This window comes from Sebastes umbrosus, chromosome 15, assembly GCF_015220745.1.
Source record: "Sebastes umbrosus isolate fSebUmb1 chromosome 15, fSebUmb1.pri, whole genome shotgun sequence".
Lineage (NCBI taxonomy): Eukaryota > Metazoa > Chordata > Actinopteri > Perciformes > Sebastidae > Sebastes > Sebastes umbrosus.
The window spans coordinates 16,985,724-17,010,578 of NC_051283.1; the positions used below are offsets into that span (position 1 = coordinate 16,985,724).

A 24,855-nucleotide genomic window follows, 5' to 3' on the forward strand; every position below is an offset into this window, starting at 1 on the left:
AACCAAGGCAACTTTCCTGCATTTTATTTATTAATTCAAACAGTATAGCACCATCATCTTCAAAATAAAAAAAAACAAAAAAGCCATTAAGACTCTTAAATTATGATATTATGTTGAATATAACATAAACTCTGGCATTATGTACTATCTATTATTATGTATATGTAAAAAAAAAATTCTTTTTGTCTTGATTTTCAATTGTCTAGGTATCTGTTCGTACCTCTGTTAATGAGTTAAATAATAATAATATATATCTATTTTTAAATTGGTAATGGTAATGGTAATTTCCCTTTTGTGCAGTAGGTGGTGTGTGGAGTACTGGGAGTCAGTAATCACAGAGCAGGTGCGTTGTTTACCGGAAGAGGCGCGCAGGTTTTGCGCGTCACGTTCTCACGTGTAGCAGCATCCAGTTGAGCCATTTGTTTGTTTGTTTGCAAGTTACTACTTGATATATAAGTGCGTGTGAATCGCCATCGACTCTGTGGATGAACCTGACTGTGTACAAATAAACACACTTGAGTTTGGCTGTAAGGACGTTTGGGAATGTGAATTATTCAACCGACATGCTGCACAAAAGCGACGCCTCAATAAGGTGAGTACCGGAAGGCCTGTAGCAGGTAGCAGCCAGTCAGGGGCTTGTTTCTTGTTTTTAGTCAAATTGAATGAGCTGTAATCTGGGGTTGATGGTCATCAAGAAGATGTTATTGCACATCTGTATCCAGAGGGTTGCATCAATATTTTTTACATACTATACTATCAATTTTTTTTCAACATACAATACTATGATTTTTTTTTTTTTTTTTACATACTATGCTGATTTTTTTCTACACATTATACTATGACATTTTTTTATTTTTTCGACATACTATATTATGACTTTTTTATTTTGTCGACATACTATACTGTTTTTTTTAATTTTTCAACAAACTATACTATGATTTTTTTCTACACACTATACTATGCCATTGTTTTATTTTTTCGTTTATAAAGGTTGCTATAGAACATTTTTAATGTTGTTTTTATATCATTCATTCATTCCCCTCTCAGCTTTTAATAGCTCATATAATAGTTTTTTCCTGTTGTGGCCTGAGTTGATTTGCGAGATATTGCCCTGATTTGTCACTGTGTCAAAGTAGTTATATGTTTTAGCTTTTGTATGAGAAACTAGGTCTTCTTTATGATATTTGTTTGTAATTTGTCTCGGTTAGTTGTTTTTCTTTATATCATCAAATTGATTTGTAGCTAGTACACCCTTCAGTTCTCCTACTCTCTGCTGAGGCTCTGTTTCCAGTTTTTGGCTTCTGTTTTGTTGGTGGAGTATGAGATTATTTTGCCTTAGCTATTTCCCAGAGTAGTATATGTGAGGTTGTTGGAGAGACAAACACCATCTTTAGTGTGGTTTCATTAACAAAGTTAAAGTTTACTGGAGCGTGGTCGGAAATGGATATTGACTTCTTGTGTCTCTGATGTGATTGAGTTGTGAGGAAGTAATTGATTCAGGAGAATCTGTTTTATGTATTTTAAAAGATATTCCTGAAGTGACAGTTCTTCATTTCTGCCTTTGTCTCATCACAGGTGTTTGAGGAAAAAGTGACGGAGAGATCGATAAAGGAGGAGAGAGAAAAGTCTCCCATTGGGCCATTTTTTTCATGCTGCATTGTGTGGGATTGACACAAGACTAAGGCGAGCCAAATGCAGCCCTGTGTGACTATATTTACCACTGCAGAACCTGCCAGTGTTAGTGTGTGTAGGATGACGGCAGGCATAGCACTTCAATAGGAAAATATTGTCAAGATGGCTCGCTGCAACAGCCAAGGAACAGACTGAAGACTACTGTTGCAATCTCAGGTAAGACTCTCAGCTGTTTCAGATGCCCTGGGACCCTTCAGTCAAGAATTATTGAGATAGAGAACCTGCAGAAAGTTTCTGCTCTAAAGGTTTGAAAGCAGGAAAGATAGGAAAGAACTGACGCGGCCAAAGAGCTTTAAAATTTGTTTCAAGTTGCTTATTGTCTTTCCCTTTGTCAGTAAATTGCTCCAGTTAATTCCTGAAGAGTGCACATCATATGCAATCTTTGAAGTTCATTTTTCCCCCTTTCTCTAATATATGGTTTAGCTTGATAGTTAAAATAACAAAAGTAAAATACTGTACTATATACTATAACTATACTATATACTTTTTTCTCGACATACTATATTATGACTTTTTTTCGACATACTATACTATGACTTTATTTTTTCGACATCCTATACTATGACTTTTTTCGACATGCTATACTATGACTTTTTTTTCGAAATATTATACCATGACATCTTTAAAATAAAAAATGCATAGTATATACTATACTGACTTTTTTATTTTTTCGACAAAAAAAAAGTCATAGTATGTAGAAAAAAAGTCATTGTATAGCATGTTGAAAACTTTCATGAGTAAAAAGACACAGTATATTTAGCATGTCAAAAAATGTCATAAAAAAAGTCATAGTATAGTATGTCGAAAAAATTCATTAATAAAAGTCATAGTTTAGCATGTTGAAAAATTCCATTTAAAAAAAGTCATAGTATATAGTATGTCGAAAATTTCATGAAAAAAGTCATAGTATAGTATGTCGAAAAAATAAAAAGTCAGTTTGTCGAAAAAATAAAAAAAATCATAGTATAGTATGTCGAAAAATAAGTCATATTATAGTATGTAGAAAAAAAAAGTCATATAGTTTGATGAAAAAATAAGAGTCACAGTATTGTATATTGAAAAAAAGTCACAGTATAGCATGTCGAAAAATTTCATGAAAAATAAATCATAGTATAGTATTTCAAAAACTTTCATGAAAAAAGTCATAGTATAGTATGTCGAAAAAATAAGTCATAGTATTGTATGTCATAAAATGTCATTAATAAAAGTCATAGTATAGTATGTCGAAAAATGTCATTAATAAAAGTCATAGTATAGTATGTCGAAAAATGTCATTAATAAAAGTCATAGTATAGTATGTCGAAAAATGTCATTAATAAAAGTCATAGTATAGTATGTCGAAAAAATAAAAAGTCAGTTTGTCGAAAAAATAAAAAAAATCATAGTATAGTATGTCGAAAAATAAGTCATATTATAGTATGTAGAAAAAAAAAAGTCATATAGTTTGATGAAAAAATAAGAGTCACAGTATTGTATATTGAAAAAAAGTCATAGTATAGCATGTCGAAAAATTTCATGAAAAATAAATCATAGTATAGTATTTCAAAAAATTTCATGAAAAAAGTCATAGTATAGTATGTCGAAAAAATAAAAAAACTCATGGTATGTCGAAAAAAAAGTCATAGTATGTAGGAAAAAAAGTCGTAGTATAGCATGTCGAAAACTTTCATGAGTAAAAAGACACAGTATACTGTATATAGCTTGTCGAAATATTTCATGAAAAAAGTCATAGTATAGTATGTCGAAAAAATTAAAAAAGTCATAGTATTGTTTGTCGAAAAAATAAATATAAATCATAGTATAGTATGTCATATGTCGAAAAATAAGTCATATTATAGTATGTAGGAAAAAAAAGTCATAGTTTGATGAAAAAATAAGTCACAGTATATTGAAAAAAAGTCATAGTATAGCATGTTGAAAAATTTCATGAAAAAGTCATAGTATAGTATTTCAAAAAATTTCATGAAAAAATTCAGAGTATAGTATGTTGAAAAAATAAGTCATAGTATTGTATGTCGAAAAATGTCATTAATAAAAGTCATAGTATAGTATGTCGAAAAATGTCATTAATAAAAGTCATAGTATAGTATGTCGAAAAATGTCATTAATAAAAGTCATAGTATAGTATGTAGAAAAAATAAGTCATAGCTTAGTATGTCGAAAAAATTCATTAATAAAAGTCATAGTTTAGCATGTCGAAAAATTCCATTTAAAAAAAGTCAGTATATAGTATGTCGAAAATTTCATGAAAAAAGTCATAGTATAGTATGTCAAAAAAATAAAAAGTCAGTTTGTCGAAAAAATAAAAAAAATCATAGTATAGTATGTCGAAAAAATTCATTAATAAAAGTCATAGTTTAGCATGTCGAAAAATTCCATTTAAAAAAAGTCATAGTATATAGTATGTCGAAAATTTCATGAAAAAAGTCATAGTATAGTATGTCGAAAAAATAAAAAGTCAGTTTGTCGAAAAAATAAAAAAAATCATAGTATAGTATGTCGAAAAATAAGTCATATTATAGTATGTAGGAAAAAAAAGTCATATAGTTTGATGAAAAAATAAGTCACAGTATTGTATATTGAAAAAAAGTCACAGTATAGCATGTCGAAAAATTTCATGAAAAAGTCATAGTATAGTATTTCAAAAAATTTCATGAAAAAATTCAGAGTATAGTATGTTGAAAAAATAAGTCATAGTATTGTATGTCGAAAAATGTCATTAATAAAAGTCATAGTATAGTATGTCGAAAAATGTCATTAATAAAAGTCATAGTATAGTATGTAGAAAAAATAAGTCATAGTTTAGTATGTCGAAAAAATAAAAAAAGTCATGCTATAGTATGTCAAAAAAAGTAATAGTATGTTGAAAAAAAGCTCGTCGAATTATTTCATGAAAAAAAATCATAGTATAGCTCGTCGAATTATTTCATGAAAAAAAGTCATATAGCCCGTCAAAAAATGTCATGAGTAAAAAGGCAGTATATATAGCATGTCGAAAAATGTCATAAAAAGTCTTAGTATAGCATGTCGAATAATTTCATGAAAAAAGTCATAGTAAAGCATGTCAAAAAGTCATAAAAAAAATTCATAGTATAGTATGTTGAAAAAATTAAAAAACTCATATGGTATGTTGAAAAAAGTCATAGTATGTAGAAAAAGTCATTGTATAGCATGTCGAACAATTTCATGAAAAAAGTCATAGTATAGTATGTCGAAAAAAAAAACATACCTCACTATGACTTTCTAAAAACCTTTTATGACATTCTATACTATGACTTTTTATGTCATTTTTGTGACATACTAGCCTATATTCTGAAAACAATTCACAATCAGTGTCCAATCAAGTAATGCAGGCAAGATCCGTACAAAAATGTCATCTTTAATTTTTAACTATTACATAATTTATCCTCTGGCATTATACATATATACAGTAATTACATTTTGATTAGATAAATGTCTCAGTCAGAATCAAGTCAGTAGGAAACATTAATTTACATGGTCTTTAAAGCTCCACTGATTGTTACATTTTATTAATGAATCACAGCTTTTATTATTTGATAAACTATGTCTGATCAAGCCAAAGTCACACGTTGTCCAGGTTTAAATGTAACGGAGTGAAGGGATTTTCCATCTCCTGCACCGCCAAAGGCTTCATACCTAAAGAAAGAAATAAAAAAGATTTATTTATTAAACAGTTTATTCATATGTATAATATAAAATACCACAGCCATAAAATACCAAAGACCAAATTTCATAGATTAATCTAACACAAGGAAAGATCTACAATATTTGTCTTTTTTTTCCTCTCAACTTTAATAAGATGTTTATTCCTTCACTTGACAAAGTAATTCGATGTGATAAAAATGCAGAATTTTATCAAATGAGAGGGATTATAATAATGATTCATATTCTTCTATTGCTGCTACTCGGCAACAGCTTTGAAACACCATTTTTTCAAATGTTTTTCATTTCCTCCTGTAGGTGAGACTCTAATTGGCTCATTATGTGCTTGATAAATTTCATAGCCAACTCAATCATTAACAGCTCACTTTTTTCCAAAATAAATGGACAGCTGTGAAACGATTTCTTTACTTTCTGGAGAGCAAACAGTTTTTGTTACAGTGGTTTCGCATATCAATATTACCGTATTTTGTATTTTGCTGTGACTGTTGCAGCACAGTCCAATCTGTTGTCTTCTTACTCACAGTTTTGTGTATCTGTTCCAGTCGGCTTTGCTGATAGACGGTCTGGTCGCAGCCAAGGAGGAGTTCACATGAGCCTGACAAAGCAGCAGGCCCGGCTGACTGGAGGCTGAATGCACCCGGACACAGTCCTCCTACACACAAAGAAAACAGTAATAATGCACACAGTAGCTTACATTAGCAATTAGCAAAAACACTGGTTCATACAATAGCTATGAGTAGAGTAGTATAGAATAATTTAGTTTTAATTCGATAGAAAATTAACATAGAATGTAACTAAAGATGCAGTATTGAACAAAGCTACAGAAACAAAATCGGAATACAACAGCATTCAGGTGTTTTCTTGTCCAATGTTGTCACTTACATTGGCTCTCTTGTAGTTTTTCTTGATGTTGTTAATGTCTTGTTGTAGGCGCTCCAGCTGCTCTGGGCTGAGCTCTTCGTACCCGCTCTGGAGAGAGGACATGTAGGCGGGGGGGAGTGAGCCGCCAGGTTCCCGACCTGATGCCCTTGTAAAGTCGTGGGTCATGGAGTTTGGTCCAGAGACGCACTGGGAGTTCTGTCCAGGGAGGCAGAAGAGAGAAAACGGACGGACACAAAAATCATAAGAGAAGCCACTGAAAAGCACCCCTGCATTTCGCACAACATAATTTCAAAGGCCAGTGTTTGTGTATACATACAGACAGAGTTTTGTTAATGTTCACTATATTGACTAGATGTGTTCAATAGTTTAGATTGCAACTTCACACCACTAACGTCAACATCAATATAATACAAATTTCATTGGGATTGCTGTAGTTTTGTAATCTTTTAAATACTATATTTAGAAGTGAATTAATTCAGAGAGTGTGTTCCTAACCATGCTTAGTTAACTCAAAATTTGCTCTCATGAATTTTCTGCAAATTGAATCAGAAATTACTCATGAGCTTCAGAAGAAAAGACTTTTTGCCAGCACTACTCACCAGTCCTGAAATCGGTGAATTCCCCAACTCTGACTCATAGGAGCTTCCAAAGTAGATTCTCCAAACATTGCCTCGATGTTGATCGTCTTCTGCTTGAAGCTCGCTGGGCTCCAGGAGAACCATGGACTGGTCCAGAACCGCGCCTGGGTCCCCCTCTCCCACTGAATCATCTGAGCCACTGCTGTTGTTCGGGAAGATCATGGAGGACAGGCTCATGTCGCTGTCTGAGCCACAGGTCAGCTCCTGATTATCACCCAGAAACAGAGGACCAAAGTTTTGATACAGAAGTACATGAGGCGTTGTAGTGCTCAAAAAACACGGACAAGAAAAGCGGCTTCACTGTGTTATTGCAGTTTAAACTCATTCTGCCTCTGGTAGCCCTTGCTGATTAGCTTATTCAATCATATCCTTGTCAACATGGTTAGGGATCATTTCAATTTTGTTGTAAACTGATAATGAAATAACAAGTAGAGCAACTCACATGCTGGGATGCATACAAAACTCATCATTTAATTAGCCTCGAGGGACCAAAAAAAAAAACAGATTGGCTGCCTCAACATGAAACCATAAATAATTTGAAAATGGACTGGCCAACAGTTCCGTGCCTTCCTGCTCTATTAGCCCGAGGCAACCCCATCTCGACAAAATGAGCTCTTCAATAACTCATCTGTTAAGTACAATAGACTTACATGCGGCGTGCTGGAGCCCATGCTGTTGTGGACGGCCTCCAGCTGGGCGTTGTAGAGCAGGGCCTTCAGGTCTGCCCCGGTGAACTGCTCCGTTGCTGCTGCCAGCTGCTCCAGGTCCACGTCAGCGGTCAGGGCCATGCCGGCGCTCAGAGCCTTCAGGATCTCCACACGAGCCTCCTGGAAATGTAACAGTTGGATTTACTAGAAAGGACATATTTTCACTGAAGATTCATTTTATACCACACAAGTCTCCCCTTTATAGATATGCCCACTTAATGATAATCACATGCAGTAGTTACTATGAACAACCATGTGATTAATCGCGATTAAATATGTAAATCGATTGACAGACCGAAAAAAATAAAATTGGAAGTGGTTGATCTTAAAGCAACAGACCAGGTCAGGAGGGGGGCAGTAGAGGGACTTGTCCAGTCGTCCAGGTCTCAGCAGGGCCGGGTCAATCAGATCTGGACGGCTGGTGGCTGCAAGCACATATACACCTACAAATGCAAACATGAAGGATTCTTATTTACTTTAAAATGAATAGTTTGTCATTTTGGGAAATACCTGTACACATGTTAGAGTTGGATGAGAGGACAGATACCACTCTCATGTCTGTTCGATAAATATGAAGCTGGAGATGGTTAGTTTAGCTTAGCACAAAGACTGGAAACGGGGAAACCGCTAGCCTGGCTCTGTCCAAAGGCAATAAAATCTGCCTGCCACTAATTACCCGTGGACAGAGATGAGTGTCATTGATCTTCTCGTCCAACTCTCGATAAGAAAGAGAATAAGCGCATTTCCAAAAATCTCATGACTGCAGCACTGATTAGTAAAATGTGCCAATAAAATCTGTGCCCTTAACTCTTTAAAGTGGATTGTTATTATACAGAACTCATAATATGTAGTATACTGCTGTGTGACCTACCCTGCAGTCCCTCCACCCCATCCAGCTGGGTGAGGAGCTGGTTGACCACACGGTCGGTTACACCTGTGCTGTCATGGCCCCTCCTGGGAGCCAGAGAGTCAAACTCATCGAAGAACAGGATGCATGGCTTGGCAGCTTGCGCCCTGGAGCAAACAGAGGAATCTCCATGAATATTTCTTAGTGGAGCTTACAATTATAAATATAATATTATAAATATTTTATGTTACTCATCACAACTAATAGCAACTATAAAAGTCTACTGGAGTCATATGGTGCTTTCACAAGCCATAGTCCGTTTGGCTAGTCCGGATCTACTTTTGGTTCGTTTTCTATTTAGTCTGGTTCGTGAGTCATGATTACTGCGTTCACAAATGCCCAAACGAACCGTACCAGAGTTTGATTAAAACAGACTATGTTGGCTTGTAAAAGCGCCTATAAGAAAGTGACTGAGTGTAAATGTTGACTAACCTCTGAAAGACATCACGAACTCCCTGCTCACTAGCTCCGATGTACTTACTCAGAAGTTCAGGTCCCTAGAGAGAGGTAAATATTCTGCGTCACTGAAGATACAGGTTGCTCTGATTCAGAAAGACTGTCAGAGCCGGCCTACCTTGATGCTGATGAAGTTCATACCACTGTCTTTGGCAATAGCCCTGGCCAGCAGGGTCTTCCCTGTTCCAGGAGCTCCATACAGCAATATTCCTGAGCGATGACGGATAGGAAGATTGGAGAACAGGACGGGATACTGCAACACACCAAAGACCCACAATCAGTTATCAAGAATTTACATTTTGTGTATTTTATACTTCAACAGTAATTTCTGTTGGTCTGTGTAAAATAACGTCCTTACATCCACCATGCTTTAATTTAAAATAACAATATAGAAAAGTCAGACACTGTATGATGGCTATTTTTCCTTAAAGTTATTTGATTATCATACATTATTATTAAGCCAATATAATTTTAATCAGGGGTAAACTTAAGTTGGCCAATATGGTGCTGTGAAGAACACTAAACAGTGAATATGCAAAATTCAAACTCAAAACTTTGAGGTATCTACTGTACAAAGTGTACTTTCTTCTTAAAAAGACAGTTTTAAGTGTCCTAAGACTCCAATCACCAGACACCCCTGTGTGTTTTCTAATAATTGTACTATTGTGAGTTATACAAGCAGTGGAAATAACAAAAATCTAATCATAAAATTAACTAGGAAATTGTGCTGAAACTTGAAAACTTTCATCATTTATCACTTCTTTCTATCATACATCTTATAAAAAAAAGGAAATAGATTACACATTTATTGTTCTGGGTGAAACAGAGTGGTGGAGATAAATTCAGAGGCTTTGAAAGTAAACTGAATAAAAGATGGATTTTCTTGTGAATTTGACTTTAATCAAATAAATTAGTTTCTGTTTGAATAAAACCAATTAGTCTGCATTAATTACTTAAATATTACCCCTTTTAATAGCTTATTTTTTACAACAATCAGCAGCAATTTTGGTGTTGAAATGAGAATTGGTAATAAATTATACATGCATTGTCATCACATTCACTTTTAATATTTAATTTATCACTTCTGTTCCTCCTGTATGGCACAGTAGTGCTTCCATCTGAGGGAAAACACACCTGGCTATCTTGTGATTATTCACACTGACACTGACCTTAGCGGGGAGCATTATGGTGTCCATTAGCTGCTGTCGCACCTCCCTCAGCCCCCCCACCCTCTCCAGCCCAACTCCACTTGGGGTGTGGAGGTCTACACCCCACAGCGAGGGAAGCGTGAATCCCTTGAGAGCCTGCACAAAGTCCTTCCACGACAGACACACACCTGAGACATGGAGCACAAACAAATAATGTGTGAAAGTGTCATAATAGACGAGCATTAGCTTGATTAGAGACGTGAAGCAAAGAACATAAAGAACACCTGGAAAACAACTTTAAATAAACAACATGGGAATGAATTATTAATAATTTTAGTGTAACCAAAATCTTTGTTACCCTGGTCGCTGTGTCCTTTTTGTACAGTGTTGGCATGGACAGCCCGCTCCAGCAGTAGTACAAGGTCTTGGGGTGTGTATCCCTCTGTCTCCTTGGCAACAGCGGCCAGGTCTAGAGTCTGTAAGGTCTCCTCAGATAGACTAGTTTTTCTGAGTATCAGACGGCCCAGGATTTCTGCTCTTTGAGCCTACAAACAATAGCAAACAAGATATCTGTTTTTTACTTTTTACCTTTTCCAGGGTGTGCTTATCTGTGTGTGTGTGTGTGTGTATATTTGTGTGTTACCTGGTCTGGTGGCAGGATGTGTGCAAAGCCCTGGATGAAGTGGGACCCCTGCACCTCGGTCAGGGAGGGGTGGAGGGAATGCTCACTGCGGCTGGTGATGATCAGACACACCAGGCTGGAGTGAACCAGCACCTCATCCACCACGTCCTTCAGACCTGCAGCCGCAAACAGACAAGAGGAAGCAGCATCAAGACCTCTGACAATCATCTATCCTGCCAGTGAACATACATGACCACAGATATTCCCCACACACACACACAAATAAAATAAAGAATTCATGGTTTACTCTGTGCAATGTGCTGTTGCAGCAGCGCCTCAGCACCGTGCTCGTGCTCTGGTGAGGTTGGCGCCGCAGTCATATGGTCCAGGTCATCAAGTAGAACAACTGAAGGCTGCCTCCACTCCGCCTGTTCAAAAACATCCTGCAGCATCTGTCTCACCGTTTCTGCCCTTTTGCCTGAAAAGAAAAGGAACACAATTTCTATGATAAATACATTCAACTAGATTTCTTTGATACAAAGTATCAACATGGAGTTTCTTTTAACCTTGTAGTTTTTTGCAGTCCACCAGCTCCACATGTGCATCCAGATCTTCTCTAGCTTTTCTACAGAGAGCTCGGGATAGAATACTCTTTCCACTTCCCTGTGAGAATACATAACAATAAAGAACATGTTACGTAGTATACAAAAGTATATAAAAACAATACTGTTAAAAGGTCCAGTGTGTCCAGCAGCAATAGATGTCCTCTCCCGTGTGCCAAGTGTGTAGGACAACTACGATGGCCGACGTGAAAACGAGAAAGGCCCCATATAGAGGTGTTGCAAGAGTAGAGTAGGTCATTTAGAGAACAGCTGAGCAAGCGCGTAAAGTGCGTGTGTGTGTGTGTACACGTGGGAAGTGAGTGGTGATGGTGAAGCGAGAGACATAGAACAGCAGCGAGTGTGTGCAGTGGAGCAGAAGACAGAGTTAGTTTAGCTCTGAGAATATCAAGTGAATGTTCAGTGGAAGTTGCAGTTTGTGCAGAAATAAATGCTGCAGCTCCTCCAGACCAACAGAGGTTTCCCCTGTCCTATTTCCCAGCGGCTAAGTGGAGTGACGGGGGTTAACTCCAAAGCGAGTAACGTTATCGACTCCGACCCAAGCCGGAAAAGTTAACAAAGTGGTTTGTCCGTTCTGGGCAACTGTAGAAACATGGCGGCCGGCTCCGCAAAGAGGATCTGCTCCCTATGTAGATATAAACGGCTCATTCTAAGGTAACGAAAACACAATAATTCTTATTTGCATGTGATTATACACTAAAAAAAGCATACTTATTAATATTATATTACATTTCTGCCAATAAATCCCCCTAAATGTTACACACTGTTCCTTTAAGGACAAAAATGCAATAAAATATGTGGTTACTTTGCAGTCTGTCTGACAAAATCAGCACTCTATATGAAAATCATTGTAGACATTTTAATTTACTCTCTGTAAAGTGTAGAAATATCTGTGCCGTAAGCAGTGTTATTATAATGGTTATGTAAAGAGATACCTTAGCACCAGTGATGAGTAGAGCTCCTCCTTGGAGTCCCCGCCCAGTTGTACCAAGCTCTCTTGAGAGGGGACTACCCAGAAGGCTGTGGGAGATGAAGTCAGATCCAGTCCTACTAAGCTCATCCATCCCACTGGGGAAAGGAGTGAGAGATGTAGAGAGAAATGAATGCTGTTGTTTAAACCAGACACAGGCTTACAAATAGCTGCAGTACACACTTACCCAAGACTACTGAGGGAGGGCAGCTCTGGGTTGGGCATTTCAGCAATAAATTTCACAGCTGGCAATGTCACTGGCTCTCTGTCTACCTGTAGGCGACACAGTGTGAGCAAATTGAAACCATGGCAGCATCACAGAGGCTTTGAGATATTCTGTTTTACTCTGCATGAAATTATGCACAGAAAAATGGCATGCAGCAATCTGTTTTATAAAGTATTATAAAGAATTAAAGATGTCTGTGATTCTAATCCAGTACACTTTTTGTCCGTTCTGTGTGTGCACATAAAAAGAATCCGGTGTTCATACAAAGCCCTGGCTCTGTAAATAGGAAACAAACAAAGTGGCTCAGACCGAGCCATTACGTTTGAACCGAATGTAATTTATTTATATTCAAAGCTTCTATTGAGGTTTTGGAATGAAGCCCCGAATATCCGTCAGGTGCAAGCCTTCCTTTGTGTGTGTGTGTGCAGCAGCAAGCGGGAGAGCAGACAGTTTTTGACCGCAGTGAAAATGTTTTTGAAAAGGTAGATGCCAAAATAAAATATGGATTGAAGCAGAATATTTCATTAGATAAAAACATGTTGTGAATATTGGAAATGATTAGCCTACATCTAGGCTCTCTTTTTTCTATACATTTTGAGTTTTGGACTGAGGACTGAGACAGCGGCACAAACGCGGCGGCACCTGCTGTATTTGTATTTGTGTTTTTTTAATGATTAATATAGGCTACAGAACAAGCTTATAGATTAAGCATTTATAAGGGCATGGAAAAAAAAGATGAACAGAGACACGCAGTGACCATGCGGCCACTTTTTATGCCAACACACACAAAGCAGAACTACTAGCTCTCTGAACTTGGGATTTCCCGATCCTGCAAGCACTCCCTTTACCAGAAGGAAATCCTGCAGGATGCCCTCCTTCCGCATCACTGGAGCAGCTGCACCGGCACCGCTTTATCACCCATAGCTGTCAGAGACCTGCTCCAAGGCCTCCAGCCCACACACACACACACACACACACACACACACACACAAAGGAAGGCTCGCGACTAATGGACATTCTAGGTTTCATTTGAAAACCTCAATAGAAGCTTTGAATGTAAAAAATTGCATTTGGTTCAGCCCTAGTGAGCTGTTTGTTTACCATTTACAGAGCCAGGGCTGTGTATTAACACCAGATCTTTTTTCAGCACACACACACAGAACAGACAGCCAGCACACCGTGCGGAGATATTCACTGAATTTGACAAAAAGTGTATTAGAATCACAGACTCCACCTTTAATGGTCAATTTACATGACATGCATGCTTGTACCTGTATGTTTTCCTTCTGGATAACAGCGGGTGATAGCGAAAACAGCTGGTCTGGAGGGTCACTCTCTGGTTCTGGTTTCAGAACAGTTAAAGCAAACTCTAACTTTGCTATAAATAAGAAAAAAAGGTGGGAGAACAGTGATGTTTTATTGCAGCTGAAAGTCAATTTTAATGTGTGCATTATGTGATTTTTAGCCTCTTTGGTATTCAGTAAATTAGTAATTTTTATCATAGTGCCATCGGTGGATTTGTACAATAACTTGTAAAAGAGGAGTACAAATGAATCACCGTCAGTTCCATGTAGGAGGATGGTGCCAGACCGTGTAGTCAGACAGGCTAAAGGTTCATGACTCTGAGTGTGCAGCCAGCCAAGGAACGCTGTCTGGATCTCCTCATCGTCCTCCTCCTCCGGCTGAAGAGAAAATGTCAAATATCACATGGACATAAAAGGTAGATTAAATCATATGCAGCTTTGACAATTTACCAGTTTGAGGACTAATAGCTGAATAAATCTAATGAAACAAAATCTCTAACCACACTGTAACCAGATATGAGTACTCCAGCACTCACCAGAGGTATTAGGGGCTGTAGGCGAATAGAAGAGGCTACTTTGATGGTTGATTTGACTGGATTAATTCTAACTGTTGAATGTGGGATGATATTCAACCTGATGGCCAGGGGCTGTGGGATCTGAAAATCATAAGTATTATATGAGATACGACAGCATATAAAGAAGCAGATGACTGCGAAAACGTAAAAGTACCATAATTAATCTTGGGTTAGAGTAAATAAATGAACAGCACACTCACCCATACTCTTCCACTATGAATCTCTCCCTTGCTGTGACTTCTTCCCTTTTGTGCTAGCTTATCAGTACCATGGCACACCACCATGACCACCATGGCTTCCTCTTCTTTCATCTCCTCTCCTCCAGCAACTTTAGTATCTACCGTGTTCTTCCTTTTCTCCATGGCCTGCTTGGCTCGGTCTCTCGATTCTTTAGGGGAGAGAACTTTGGAGAGCATGCCATAAGTCACTGGAGACTGACCTGCAGTTGGCCCAGCATTCAACCTGTGGCTCCAAGGATATAAATGAACGACGGCAGTTGCAACGTGACTCATAGTGCAAAGAGAGTCTGGAGGTGCACCGCACACTCTGTAGATAGAATCAGAGAGGAGGGCGGGGACGTCGGGTACAGGTGGTAGCTCTTTAACCGGGTCATAAGTACCCTTTATCATATAGCGTAGCAGGCTCTTCAGGTCAGCTATTCCACCCCACTGGTGGCTTTGAGGTGCAGGGGAGATACTTTCTAATGGTCCTGAGGGGGAGGAAGGATCCACATTTTGCTGTCTGTGAAAACGCTGCTCCTCGCTGTTTCTCACTGGAGGACCATTGAGGTCGTCAATTCCAGCGCGGCTCTTAGGAGAGACAACCAGTTCTGTGAACTGCTCCAAGCGACCATAGGGCACAGAGGGCGAAAGCGATGCTGCACAGAGTTAAAAACAGATCATACTGTGTTCATGAATACTGTCTCTGGATATGACCAATACATCAAATTTAAACAAAAGGAGCTGAGCAGACACTTAGTGTTACAAGTAAGTAGGCTTAACTAGTTGAAACCACAGAACCACACGTTTTAGGATTATTACTTAATGGAACATTCAATGTTTGGTCTTCATAAATATGTTTTTTCAGGTCACCGATACAAACAAAAATGCATCAGAGTGCATGTTCAGTATCTTTCTCCCCATGAATTTCCAAGTTTGGAAGAAGACGAGGCAGATTTAACAGACTATTTGCTACCAACAAAAGATAATAATTACTGGATTAACTCTGACCTATTTGGATGTAGATAGCTGTGTGGCTGTCCACCCACACAGGAAACACGGCATTTCGGAAAACAACTCTGATCTGATCCAACAGCTGCTGCTCCAGAGCCGCACTGTGGAGCTCCTGGGGGTGTCAGTCACAGAAAACAGACGATCAAATATTGTTTGATGTGAATTTGGGTCACAAGTCTATCCCTGGTGTATTCCTTTGTAGTGGGAGGATTGTCAGACAATACATTTGCATATACAGTATATTTTTTCATGAAAACATTGGGTTACTACTGTTACTGATTAAGTCACCCACCAAGATCTCCCAGTCATCAGATGACAGAGGCTCCACATTCACTTGATGCACTGATGAGACCTGGTGACATGGTCTCAGGAAGCCCTGAGGGAAACCACACAGCCAGTCAGTCAATACAAACACCTAGTCAGCCTAGACAGTAACTGACAATTAATTTAAACTGTCAAAAGACTGTGTCGTGTAGAGGTTATGGACTATTCTGATGGGAAACGGAGCACAGAACAAATTGCTCATTGTGGAGCCGTACCTGCTCTCCATCTATCAGGCCAAGCTTTTCTCCCAGTTGTCGACACAGCTCCACTTTATGGCTGTCCAGACTGGAAGAAGTTCTGTTTTGAGTCCAGCTGAGGAACACTGGACATCCATGGCCCCAGGACAACTCCAAAGCCTGGTTCTGAACACAAACGCACAAAGTTTTTGTTGTTGTACTTTGTGATTGTCATGGCACTTTATCTAATGAATGTCTGCATCATAATCATCCTCCTGTTCTGCACATTTTACACAGATTCAACGATGGAGTGTAAAGATGTCAAACTGGAGGAGAGGAGGGTTGAGCCAATAATTCTCAACACTAACTGGCAAATCAGAAAAGGAGGAAGGCTTGTACAATTGCCATGCAAACTATCTCACTCATGTAGATGTACGATAGTGTTCTTTGTGGATTTATAAAGATGTAAAAATTGACCACAGTGAAACAGACATACAGTAAGATGCAATAATTTATAAGAATGCTGTGGCATTTACCCAGTCTCCTGTTCCATCTAAAAAATGTTAAGTTTTGTCACCACCAAGTGAGACTGCAAGGGAACTACTACTAAAATGGTTACGTCAAAATGGAATAATAGTGAAAATACTAATTACCATCGCACTGGCATCTTTGAAAAATGTTTAATATCTGCTTACTGATGTTTGTTAAGAGTTACTATTGAATTGTTATTAAACCAAAAGGAAAAAACACATGGATTGAATCTCCCATTGCTACTGCTAACACTCAACTCTTTCCTATCATTATGTCTGACTGACATATAGTTAACTGTATATCCAATCCTCTGATGGGTTTCTCCTAAGATGTCTTCAGCAGAGCATGTCATGTATCACTAAGAACTTTATGCCAGTAAGCACGCTGGTATAATAGATAGATAGATATAGATAGATAGGAAAACAGACAGTCCTTCAATCCATTCTTTCATACTGATGAGGCTGTCGTTGTCTTTGTCAAATGTCCTGAAGACTATAAGGGACAGAAACAATCACAATACTCTGCATCCACACTGCTGCTGCTTATCCAAATATTAAACATTTGCCATCCTGCACACTTGTAATGTAGATAGATAGATAGATAGATAGATAGATAAATAGATAAATAGATAAATAGTAACTTTATTGATCCCGAGGGAAATTCAAGTTTCCAGCATCACAGTTCCATAGTGCAAAAACATGTTAGTAAAAAGGCAGTAAAAAAGTTAATAGTGCAAAGTACTAAAAAATATACCAGATATATAAAAATACAAGGAGATGAAGAAAACTGTTAAAACTGAATATAGTGCAGGGTAACATCTGTAATACACGACTATTAAAAAGTGCAGAAGAGACTGTTAAAATGGGTATAGTGCAGGGTAACTCCAGTAGCTCAGTCTAAAGTGCACTGTGTGTATTAGTATCTGTCCTGCAGACATAATGAGCCTAGTCTTGACTATTCTTGTAAATGTAGGTTAACTTAGCTAAGTTAGACAAGTGGAGGTAACTTTGATAGCAACATAAAAAGGGAAAGAATTAACAACAGGCTGACATTTATAGCTTGAAGGTTGTTTCAACAAACTAAACTCCACTAGTGTTAGCTGACTGGATAGCTAGCTAAGCTAAGCTAACTGAGCTGTTACCTCGTTCAAGGAAAGATGAGAGATCAACTTCGAGGAGAGATGAAGAAAGCAGGTTTTTGCGTTGTTAAAAACAACAGTTACGGGTTGAATGCCCTGATTACTAAACATGATCTCCACATGGCCTGACTAAAGCTCTGTAAATACAAGACTCTGCTAAATGTGCAACAAACTCCGAGCCGATCGATGTGCTCCGAGTGTGCTCCTAGCTAGACCAAAGCAGCTGATAATCGAGCCGAACCACGTTTCAAAATAAGATATTACACGTAGTAACGCAATAGGTGCGTGCGTATTCGAGAGAGAATGTGCTCTTATTTTGAAGGGTGTGAACCCGGAAAAGGTGTCTAATCAGAAACATGGCGGTGCCTGGCAACAACAGATCAGGCTGCTGGGGCGGTCCAGATGTTTATAAACACCACGAACAGAGGAAGATATGCATCTCTAGACCTAAATATAGAGAGGGGAGGAAATCGAAAGCTGTTAAGGTAAGAATATGATCAATATAAGTAAGTTTTGAGACCCTGTGACTCCTATTCTTGAGGGTAAACATCACTGTGTGGTTAACACATTGTGGAGCATGTGTCATAGTATGTGTCTTGTGCTCCATTAAGGTGTACACCATCAATCTAGAGTCCCGTTACCTGATGGTGCAAGGGGTGCCAGCCATCGGAGTGATGACAGAGCTGGTCCAGCTGTGTGCCCTGTACGGAGCTGTGGAGGAGTACAGGCCGCTGGACGAGTACCCTGCTGAGGAGTTCACTGAGGTCTACCTGGTCAAGTTCCAGAAACTCACCAGCGCCAGGTACATTACAGGGTGTAAACACACCGTGTTCATTATACTAACTGCACTGGCAAGGCTTAATTAGGGCTGGGCAATATAATACAAACTTTATTTCAGACACACAGGAGGGTATATAGCAATAAAAGAGAAAGAAACAAAAAACATATAAGATAAGACCACAGCAGTTCATCATTCAGTTCATATGTAGGCTATCTCACCAGTGTTTTTTATGAGCCTGGATGAGTACCGAGTGCAGCTCTTGCTCGGGCTGGTTAAAGCCTCTATGATGCTGTTCTCTGACTCATCCAAACGACAAATAAAATTATACATCAAATGTCTTAAAAGTGCCTCACATGTGGGAATACCAGAGGACATAAACAGTTGACTGGCACTATGTCATCTGGGGACCCGAAGCAACAACCTCATTGCATCATTGTAAGCCACTATGAGCCTTCGCATACTACTTTTCTTGTAACTAAACCAAAGATGAGCTGTGTACAAAGGCGTGCAGAAAACTCTAAATAATGAACATTTTACATTTTTCAGAACACATACTGAAATTACGAAGCAATATATTTGCCTGAGCATGTAGTTTACAGCACTGTCGATAGATATCAATGTCATCATTCCAATCATCGGTGAGAAAATGGCCAAGGTGTTTTATTTCCTTGCATGTTGTGAGAGGATTATCGCACAAATGAAACACAGGAAGAACTAATTTCTTATCTTCTCTACTTCTGACTATCATCACATTACTCTTTTTGGCATTAAATTTAATGTCATATTCTTTGTCTTTGCCGTATTGTGAGCACACCTTCAGTAATTGCTGCAGCCCAGCACTATATGGACTGAGAATTACCAGGTCATCAGCAAACAGAGTTTCCAACAAGACACCCTGTGTTATACTCATTCAATTGTTTCGATAGGTCATCCTACACATTGAACAAAATAGGAGACAAAATACCACCTTGGCGAACACCATTATTGACATGAAACGGGGCAGATACAGCATTGCTCCATTTAACCTGCATTGTTTGATGTGAATACCAGAAAACTAGTATTCAAAGTATATACTTTGGAACACCTCTGGCAAGTAGTTTCAGGAATAATTTTTTGTGATATATCGATATTATATTGATATCATGATATGAGACTAGATATCGTCTTAGATTTTGAATATTGTAATAAGTGTTGTCTTTTCCTGGTTTTAAAGGCTGCATTACAGTAAAGTAATGTGATTTTCTGAACTTACCAGACTGTTCTAGCTGTTCTATTATTTGCCTTTACCCACTTAGTGATTATATACACATTAATTATGATTATTTATCAGAAATCTCACTGTCTAAATATTTTTGTAAAAGCACCAATGGTCAGCCTTACAATACTGTCGTGATTTCAAGGTATTTGGTCAAAACTCTTGTGATGTTATATCACCCAGTTTTAAGAATAGACTTGCTAAATAATTTTGCTTTAAACTTTCTGTTTCAGAGCAGCCAAACGACACATGGATGAGAAGGGTTTTTACGGTGGTGTGCTGCATGTGTGCTACGTCCCAGAATATGAGACGGTAGAAGACACCAGGCTGAAGCTGCAGGACAGGAGGAGATATATAGTCAGGACTGTTCAGAATATAGGTACATCAAATATATACTTACTCTTAAAGAAAACACTAATAAACTGATATGTGATATATTATTTTGTAGATGTACATATGTACTATATTGTATGTTCTTCTACTTTCAATGCATTTTTATTTGAAATAAGTCAGATCTTTTATTGCACTCAAATTTTTCATATGCTGTAGTTTCATTTTATCTTTAGAGTTGGAATGACGAAAAAACATGAACTATTTGTTGATAATAGGTTTTTTTTTCCTCTAATATTGTTACAAAGCAAGAGAAAGAGAAAGAGAACAGAAGGAGGCTGCAAACGAGGAACCCACATCATCAGACAAAGCCACCACATCAGAGAGGGTCACCACCAGACATGATAAAACCTCTGACAATGATAATAAACGGAACACTTCAAACATCAGCCATTATTCAGGCTTTCCTCTACTGCCATTACCTCCCCAAGAATATCATTACTACAGCAGGCATAAAAATCAGCATGGGACTATACCAACTGAGGACAAAATGGGGACATTACATAATGCCATCATTGACACAAAACAGCAGCAAGCACAGAGTTCGAGCTCCAGCCAAACCTCTTCAGGCGGAGACCGAGGCACAGAACACAGACTGACCTCAAATCAGTCCTCTGCAGCTGCCAGATTTGTCCCTAGGACCACACACTTGGAGAACAGGAAACGCAAGAAGGAAGATGCTGCAGAGCCCTCAATGACTGATGTTACTAGAAACAATGAGCCACTTATTGGGCCAAAGCTGCCAGAACCTCCTAAACTGGACATGGAGGATGCGTCTCTGAACACAACTGTAAACCTGATCAGGAACACAATGAAAAAGGTATCCTACAATCTGATCTTTTGCAGTGGTGGAAGAATTACTTGGATCTTTTACTTAAGTAAAAGTACCAATACCACAATGTACAAGTACTCTATTACAAATAAAGGTCATTAATTTAAAATCTTACTTCAGTACAAGAACAGAAGTATTATAATCAAAATGTACTTCAAGTATCAAAAGTAATGGTACTTGTTTTGCAAATTATTTATATTATATATTATGTCAGTAGTTTAGTTCAGTGGTTCCCAATCCTGGGGTCAGACTCCACAGGGTCAAAAAATAAATCTGAGGGGTCGTGAGATGATTACTCAGGTAGAAAAGAAGAAACAAAGTTTATAATTATTAATATTTTAGGCCTTTCTCTAAACTTTAATTTTTAGTGAAATGTTGGAGAATTTGAGCTCTTTGGGATTCAAAGAGGTATTTAAATGAAACCATTTGAAAAATGGTGGGTGGGGGCAACTAGAGCAGCCACTGGTTTCATTTTTAACAAATGTATTTTATAAACTGATCATATGTTTATTTTCTTCTAACTAGTAACTATATCTGTCAAATAAATGTAGTGGAGTAAAAAGTACGATATTTCCCTCTGAAATGTAGTGGAGTACAACTATAAATTTGTATGAAATGGAAATACTCAAGTAAAGTACACATATCTCAATTCTATTTAAATACAGTACTTGAGTCAAAGTACTTAGTTACTTTCCACCACCGATCTTTTGATAGAAATTCAGAATAAAACTAATTCTTCACCCTAGCTTTAATACCTGTATTTGTGTGAGTAAAATCAGTTTTGTTATTGTTTTCAGGTGGAATCCGTTCCTGACCTCAAACCAGTGGAGAAAAAGATGAAACCACGTCGTCGGATTTGATTAAGCGAGCTGTCTCGATGCTGGAATTTATGCAGAGATTACTACTACTACTTTAGAAAATGACCATTAGTTCCTCTTGCCAGTTTGTTTTATTTACAAATGTTGCACCACAATGCAAGCAGCTACTAACATTTGTATTAAAGACTATATTTCTGGAAATTAACATGAATGTGTTTTCTTCATTGTTCCAGTTCCTGAAATACATGCTGCTCAAATGTCTCAATACTCTGAAAATAGAGAAAAATACAGTGTAAGATTAAGAATTTCTGACTTAGAAATTTTAATAATTACAGTTTTCCAACAGCTTTTGATTTGTGATTACCGTGGTGTCAGGGAGGCAGGTTCCAAAAGCCTCAAGTAATAGATTCTCCTCTTGCACTGCCTTTTCAAAGTCATCGAAAGATAGTCTGCCATCGTGGTCAAGGTCCTGCAAAAATAAACAATGTGCTCAGAGCCAGTTGTGTACGAGATATGTACAGATCCGAGAATGTTTTTACTCATTGCCCTCTGAAACACTAAAATGTGTCACCTATTTGGAGGTTTGATGAGGTGGTGTGGAGAACATACTGCATGCAGAGGTAAAATCAAGGTATAGACATTTAAACCCACAGACCAGCAGCATCCATCCACCTACCATCTTCTTGAGTGTGATCTCCACCAGGTCTTTGATCCCTTCATCAGGGTCCTCCTCTGTGGGCTGTCTGATGAGGCTGTTCTTCAGCATGTGAAACATCTCCTCTCTGGTGATGTAGCGGTCGCCATTCAAGTCATACACATGAAAGCAATCTGAGCCATGCAAAGAGGGAAGAGTTATAACCTGGATAATAGCTTGTAACTTATGTGTGGATGTCTGAGCACTGAAAGTAAGGCTGAGAGCTTACATTTGATTTTTTCATTCAAGGTCCCTCGAAGGAAAACAGACAGTCCTTCAATCCATTCTTTCATACTGATGAGGCTGTCGTTGTCTTTGTCAAATGTCCTGAAGACTATAAGGGACAGAAACAATCACAATACTCTTCATCCACACTGCTGCTGCTTATCCAAATATTAAACATTTGCCATCCTGCACACTTGTAATGTAGATAGATAGATAGATAGATAGATAGATAGATAGATAGATAGTAACTTTATTGATCCTGAGGGAAATTAAAATTTCCAGCATCACAGTTCCATAATGCAAAACATGTTAGTTAAAGGCAGTAAAAAAGTTAGTAGTGCAAAGTACAAAAACAAATATATTAGATATAAAAATACAAGGAGATGAAGAAAACTGTTAAAACTGAATATAGTGCAGGGTAACAGCTGTGATACAGGACTATTAAAAAACTGAATATAGGACAGAAGAGACTGTTAAAACTGAGTAGAGTGCAGGGTAACTCCAGTAGCTTAGTCTATGAAAGTGCACTGTGTGCATTATTATCTGTCCTGCAGATGTATAGCCTATAAATATAATATCGATCTGTGTAGAGGGATTACCTCCATCCATGATCATGTCGTCGGTCATCCCAAAGATGTTGTGCAGTATGCTCCTGAACTTCCCTCTGTCCAGGCCGGGGACTGCTCTACCGGGGACAGCCGGCTCGCCCAGAGACACGTTAAACTCTCGGATGAGGCACTCCACCTCTGTTTTACTGACTGGGATCAATGAAACAGTGGCTGACATTTAACATCACATTACATTAGCTGTGCGGAAGGTGACTATCTTAGCATGAGATAAAAGTGTAAGGTAAGTTTGAACGCAATACTCACAGTGCTCCACTTGTTTTGAGAGTGTTTCAGCGAGCGTTTGTATCACCTTTCTGTTCATAGCAGACATTTCTGCCATTTTTTTAAAGGTGCTACACGCCGGACAGACACAGGAGCAGCACAGTCCACCAGCAGCGGCGATGTTGTTGACATCCCGTCGCCGAGGCAACCAAGCATAGCATTCAAACTATTATCTTGTACGGGTTAAAGGTCCCATATCATGCTCATTTTCAAGTTCATACTTGTATTTTGTGTTTCTACTAGAACATGTTTACATGCTGAATTGTTAAAAAAAACTTTTATTTTCCTCATACTGTCAGCCTGAATATGCCTGTATTTACCCTCTGTCTGAAACGCTCCGTTTTAGCGCTGCTCCCCAAGTGCTCCACAGACAGACTCAGGAAATCTTTTGTCCCCCGAGCCATCAAACTGTACAACACCTCTCTAGGGAGGGGGGGAGGGACAACAAAGGAGGACGGTCTGCAGGACAGATAATAATGCACTATACTCACTTTTTTTTTTTTAATAGTCGTGTATCACAGCTGTTACCCTGCACTATATTAAGTTTTAACAGTTTTCTTCATCTCCTTGTATTTTTACTGCCTTTTTACTAACATGTTTTGCACTATGGAACTGTGATGCTGGAAACTTGAATTTCCCTCGGGATCAATAAAGTTACTATCTATCTATCTATCTATCTATCTATCTAGACGGAATTGCAACAGAATTGCATTGCTAGGCAACAGCTTGGGTCCATGTGTACTTCCTGTCAGCTGATGACATTCACATACACTGCAACCAGGAATAAGATGGGACACATTTAGAATGTTTACATTTAAATCTGTGTCAAGGGTCTAAATATTGTATATTCGTGACATCACGAAAGAAATCCTGACAGCTTGTTTCAAATGCAGAGTTTCAGAATTCGGGCTGTGTGTATTTCCCTGTGGATTGAGTGTTTCTCTACTTTCACAGTATTTATATAGGACTTAAGCCTGCTTTATAATTAAAAAAAAACATGAAAATCTCACTTTTTTATAATATGGGACCTTTAAGAGAAAAGTTACTTTGCAGAACACGTTTGTAGGGGGAAGTTTGTAGCCTAATTGCTTAGTTTACAAAAAGAAATTCACCGCAATTACAATTAATATATAAAATA

The 24,855-nt window shown here is 38.1% G+C and overlaps 3 protein-coding genes and 1 long non-coding RNA gene across 6 annotated transcripts; 2 read left to right on the forward strand and 2 right to left on the reverse strand.

Moving 5' to 3' along the window:
• The first annotated feature begins 327 nt into the window (after nt 1-327).
• Nucleotides 328-6,252, forward strand: LOC119503477. 2 transcript variants are annotated; one of them, XR_005210328.1, is made up of 3 exons: nt 328-592; nt 1,576-1,848; nt 5,919-6,252. It is a non-coding gene; the product is annotated as an uncharacterized LOC119503477 (long non-coding RNA). The 2 variants fall into 2 exon arrangements; XR_005210327.1 differs by having other exon boundaries at nt 5,900-6,032.
• On the reverse strand, nt 5,052-18,073 carry pex1 (peroxisomal biogenesis factor 1). The gene is made up of 24 exons (XM_037795284.1): nt 17,836-18,073; nt 16,203-16,349; nt 15,956-16,039; nt 15,661-15,775; nt 14,632-15,308; nt 14,393-14,512; nt 14,111-14,234; nt 13,824-13,930; nt 12,514-12,599; nt 12,292-12,424; nt 11,303-11,399; nt 11,044-11,214; nt 10,758-10,912; nt 10,473-10,659; nt 10,136-10,302; nt 9,085-9,219; nt 8,943-9,007; nt 8,475-8,617; nt 7,943-8,046; nt 7,547-7,723; nt 6,858-7,100; nt 6,259-6,453; nt 5,898-6,028; nt 5,052-5,349 (listed from the first exon to the last, which is right to left on the reverse strand). The coding sequence occupies exons 1-24, from the start codon at nt 17,941-17,943 to the stop codon at nt 5,265-5,267; spliced, it is 3,756 nt and encodes a 1,251-aa protein (XP_037651212.1). The 5' UTR covers nt 17,944-18,073; the 3' UTR covers nt 5,052-5,264.
• A 71-nt stretch (nt 18,074-18,144) lies between these two features.
• Nucleotides 18,145-22,113, forward strand: rbm48 (RNA binding motif protein 48). 2 transcript variants are annotated; one of them, XM_037795285.1, is made up of 5 exons: nt 18,145-18,317; nt 18,444-18,634; nt 20,102-20,247; nt 20,507-21,078; nt 21,888-22,113. In XM_037795285.1, exons 1-5 carry the CDS (start codon nt 18,189-18,191, stop codon nt 21,948-21,950), a joined length of 1,101 nt encoding a protein of 366 aa, XP_037651213.1. In that variant the 5' UTR covers nt 18,145-18,188; the 3' UTR covers nt 21,951-22,113. The 2 variants fall into 2 exon arrangements, with proteins under 2 accessions (XP_037651213.1, XP_037651214.1); XM_037795286.1 differs by having other exon boundaries at nt 18,148-18,317; nt 20,513-21,078.
• efcab1 (EF-hand calcium binding domain 1) lies at nt 22,021-23,910 on the reverse strand. Its single transcript, XM_037795287.1, has 6 exons — nt 23,700-23,910; nt 23,427-23,585; nt 22,832-22,936; nt 22,585-22,736; nt 22,273-22,377; nt 22,021-22,177 (listed from the first exon to the last, which is right to left on the reverse strand). Exons 1-6 carry the CDS (start codon nt 23,773-23,775, stop codon nt 22,130-22,132), a joined length of 645 nt encoding a protein of 214 aa, XP_037651215.1. The 5' UTR covers nt 23,776-23,910; the 3' UTR covers nt 22,021-22,129.
• Nucleotides 23,911-24,855: the final 945 nt, after the last annotated feature.

Coding starts and splice junctions, on each gene's coding strand:
- pex1 (XM_037795284.1), bottom strand. CDS start 17,943: ATGTTTAGTAATCAGGGCATTCAACCCGTAACTGTTGTTTTTAACAAC. Junction 12,425..12,513: donor CCCTCCCTCAGTAGTCTTGG/GTAAGTGTGTAC, acceptor TCCTTTCCCCAG/TGGGATGGATGAGCTTAGTA. Junction 9,220..10,135: donor CCATAATGCTCCCCGCTAAG/GTCAGTGTCAGT, acceptor GGTGTGTTGCAG/TATCCCGTCCTGTTCTCCAA.
- rbm48 (XM_037795285.1), top strand. CDS start 18,189: ATGGCGGTGCCTGGCAACAACAGATCAGGCTGCTGGGGCGGTCCAGAT. Junction 18,318..18,443: donor GGAAATCGAAAGCTGTTAAG/GTAAGAATATGA, acceptor TGCTCCATTAAG/GTGTACACCATCAATCTAGA. Junction 18,635..20,101: donor CAGAAACTCACCAGCGCCAG/GTACATTACAGG, acceptor TTTCTGTTTCAG/AGCAGCCAAACGACACATGG.
- efcab1 (XM_037795287.1), bottom strand. CDS start 23,775: ATGGCAGAAATGTCTGCTATGAACAGAAAGGTGATACAAACGCTCGCT. Junction 23,586..23,699: donor CTCAAAACAAGTGGAGCACT/GTGAGTATTGCG, acceptor CATTGATCCCAG/TCAGTAAAACAGAGGTGGAG. Junction 22,937..23,426: donor CGACATGATCATGGATGGAG/GTAATCCCTCTA, acceptor TGTCCCTTATAG/TCTTCAGGACATTTGACAAA.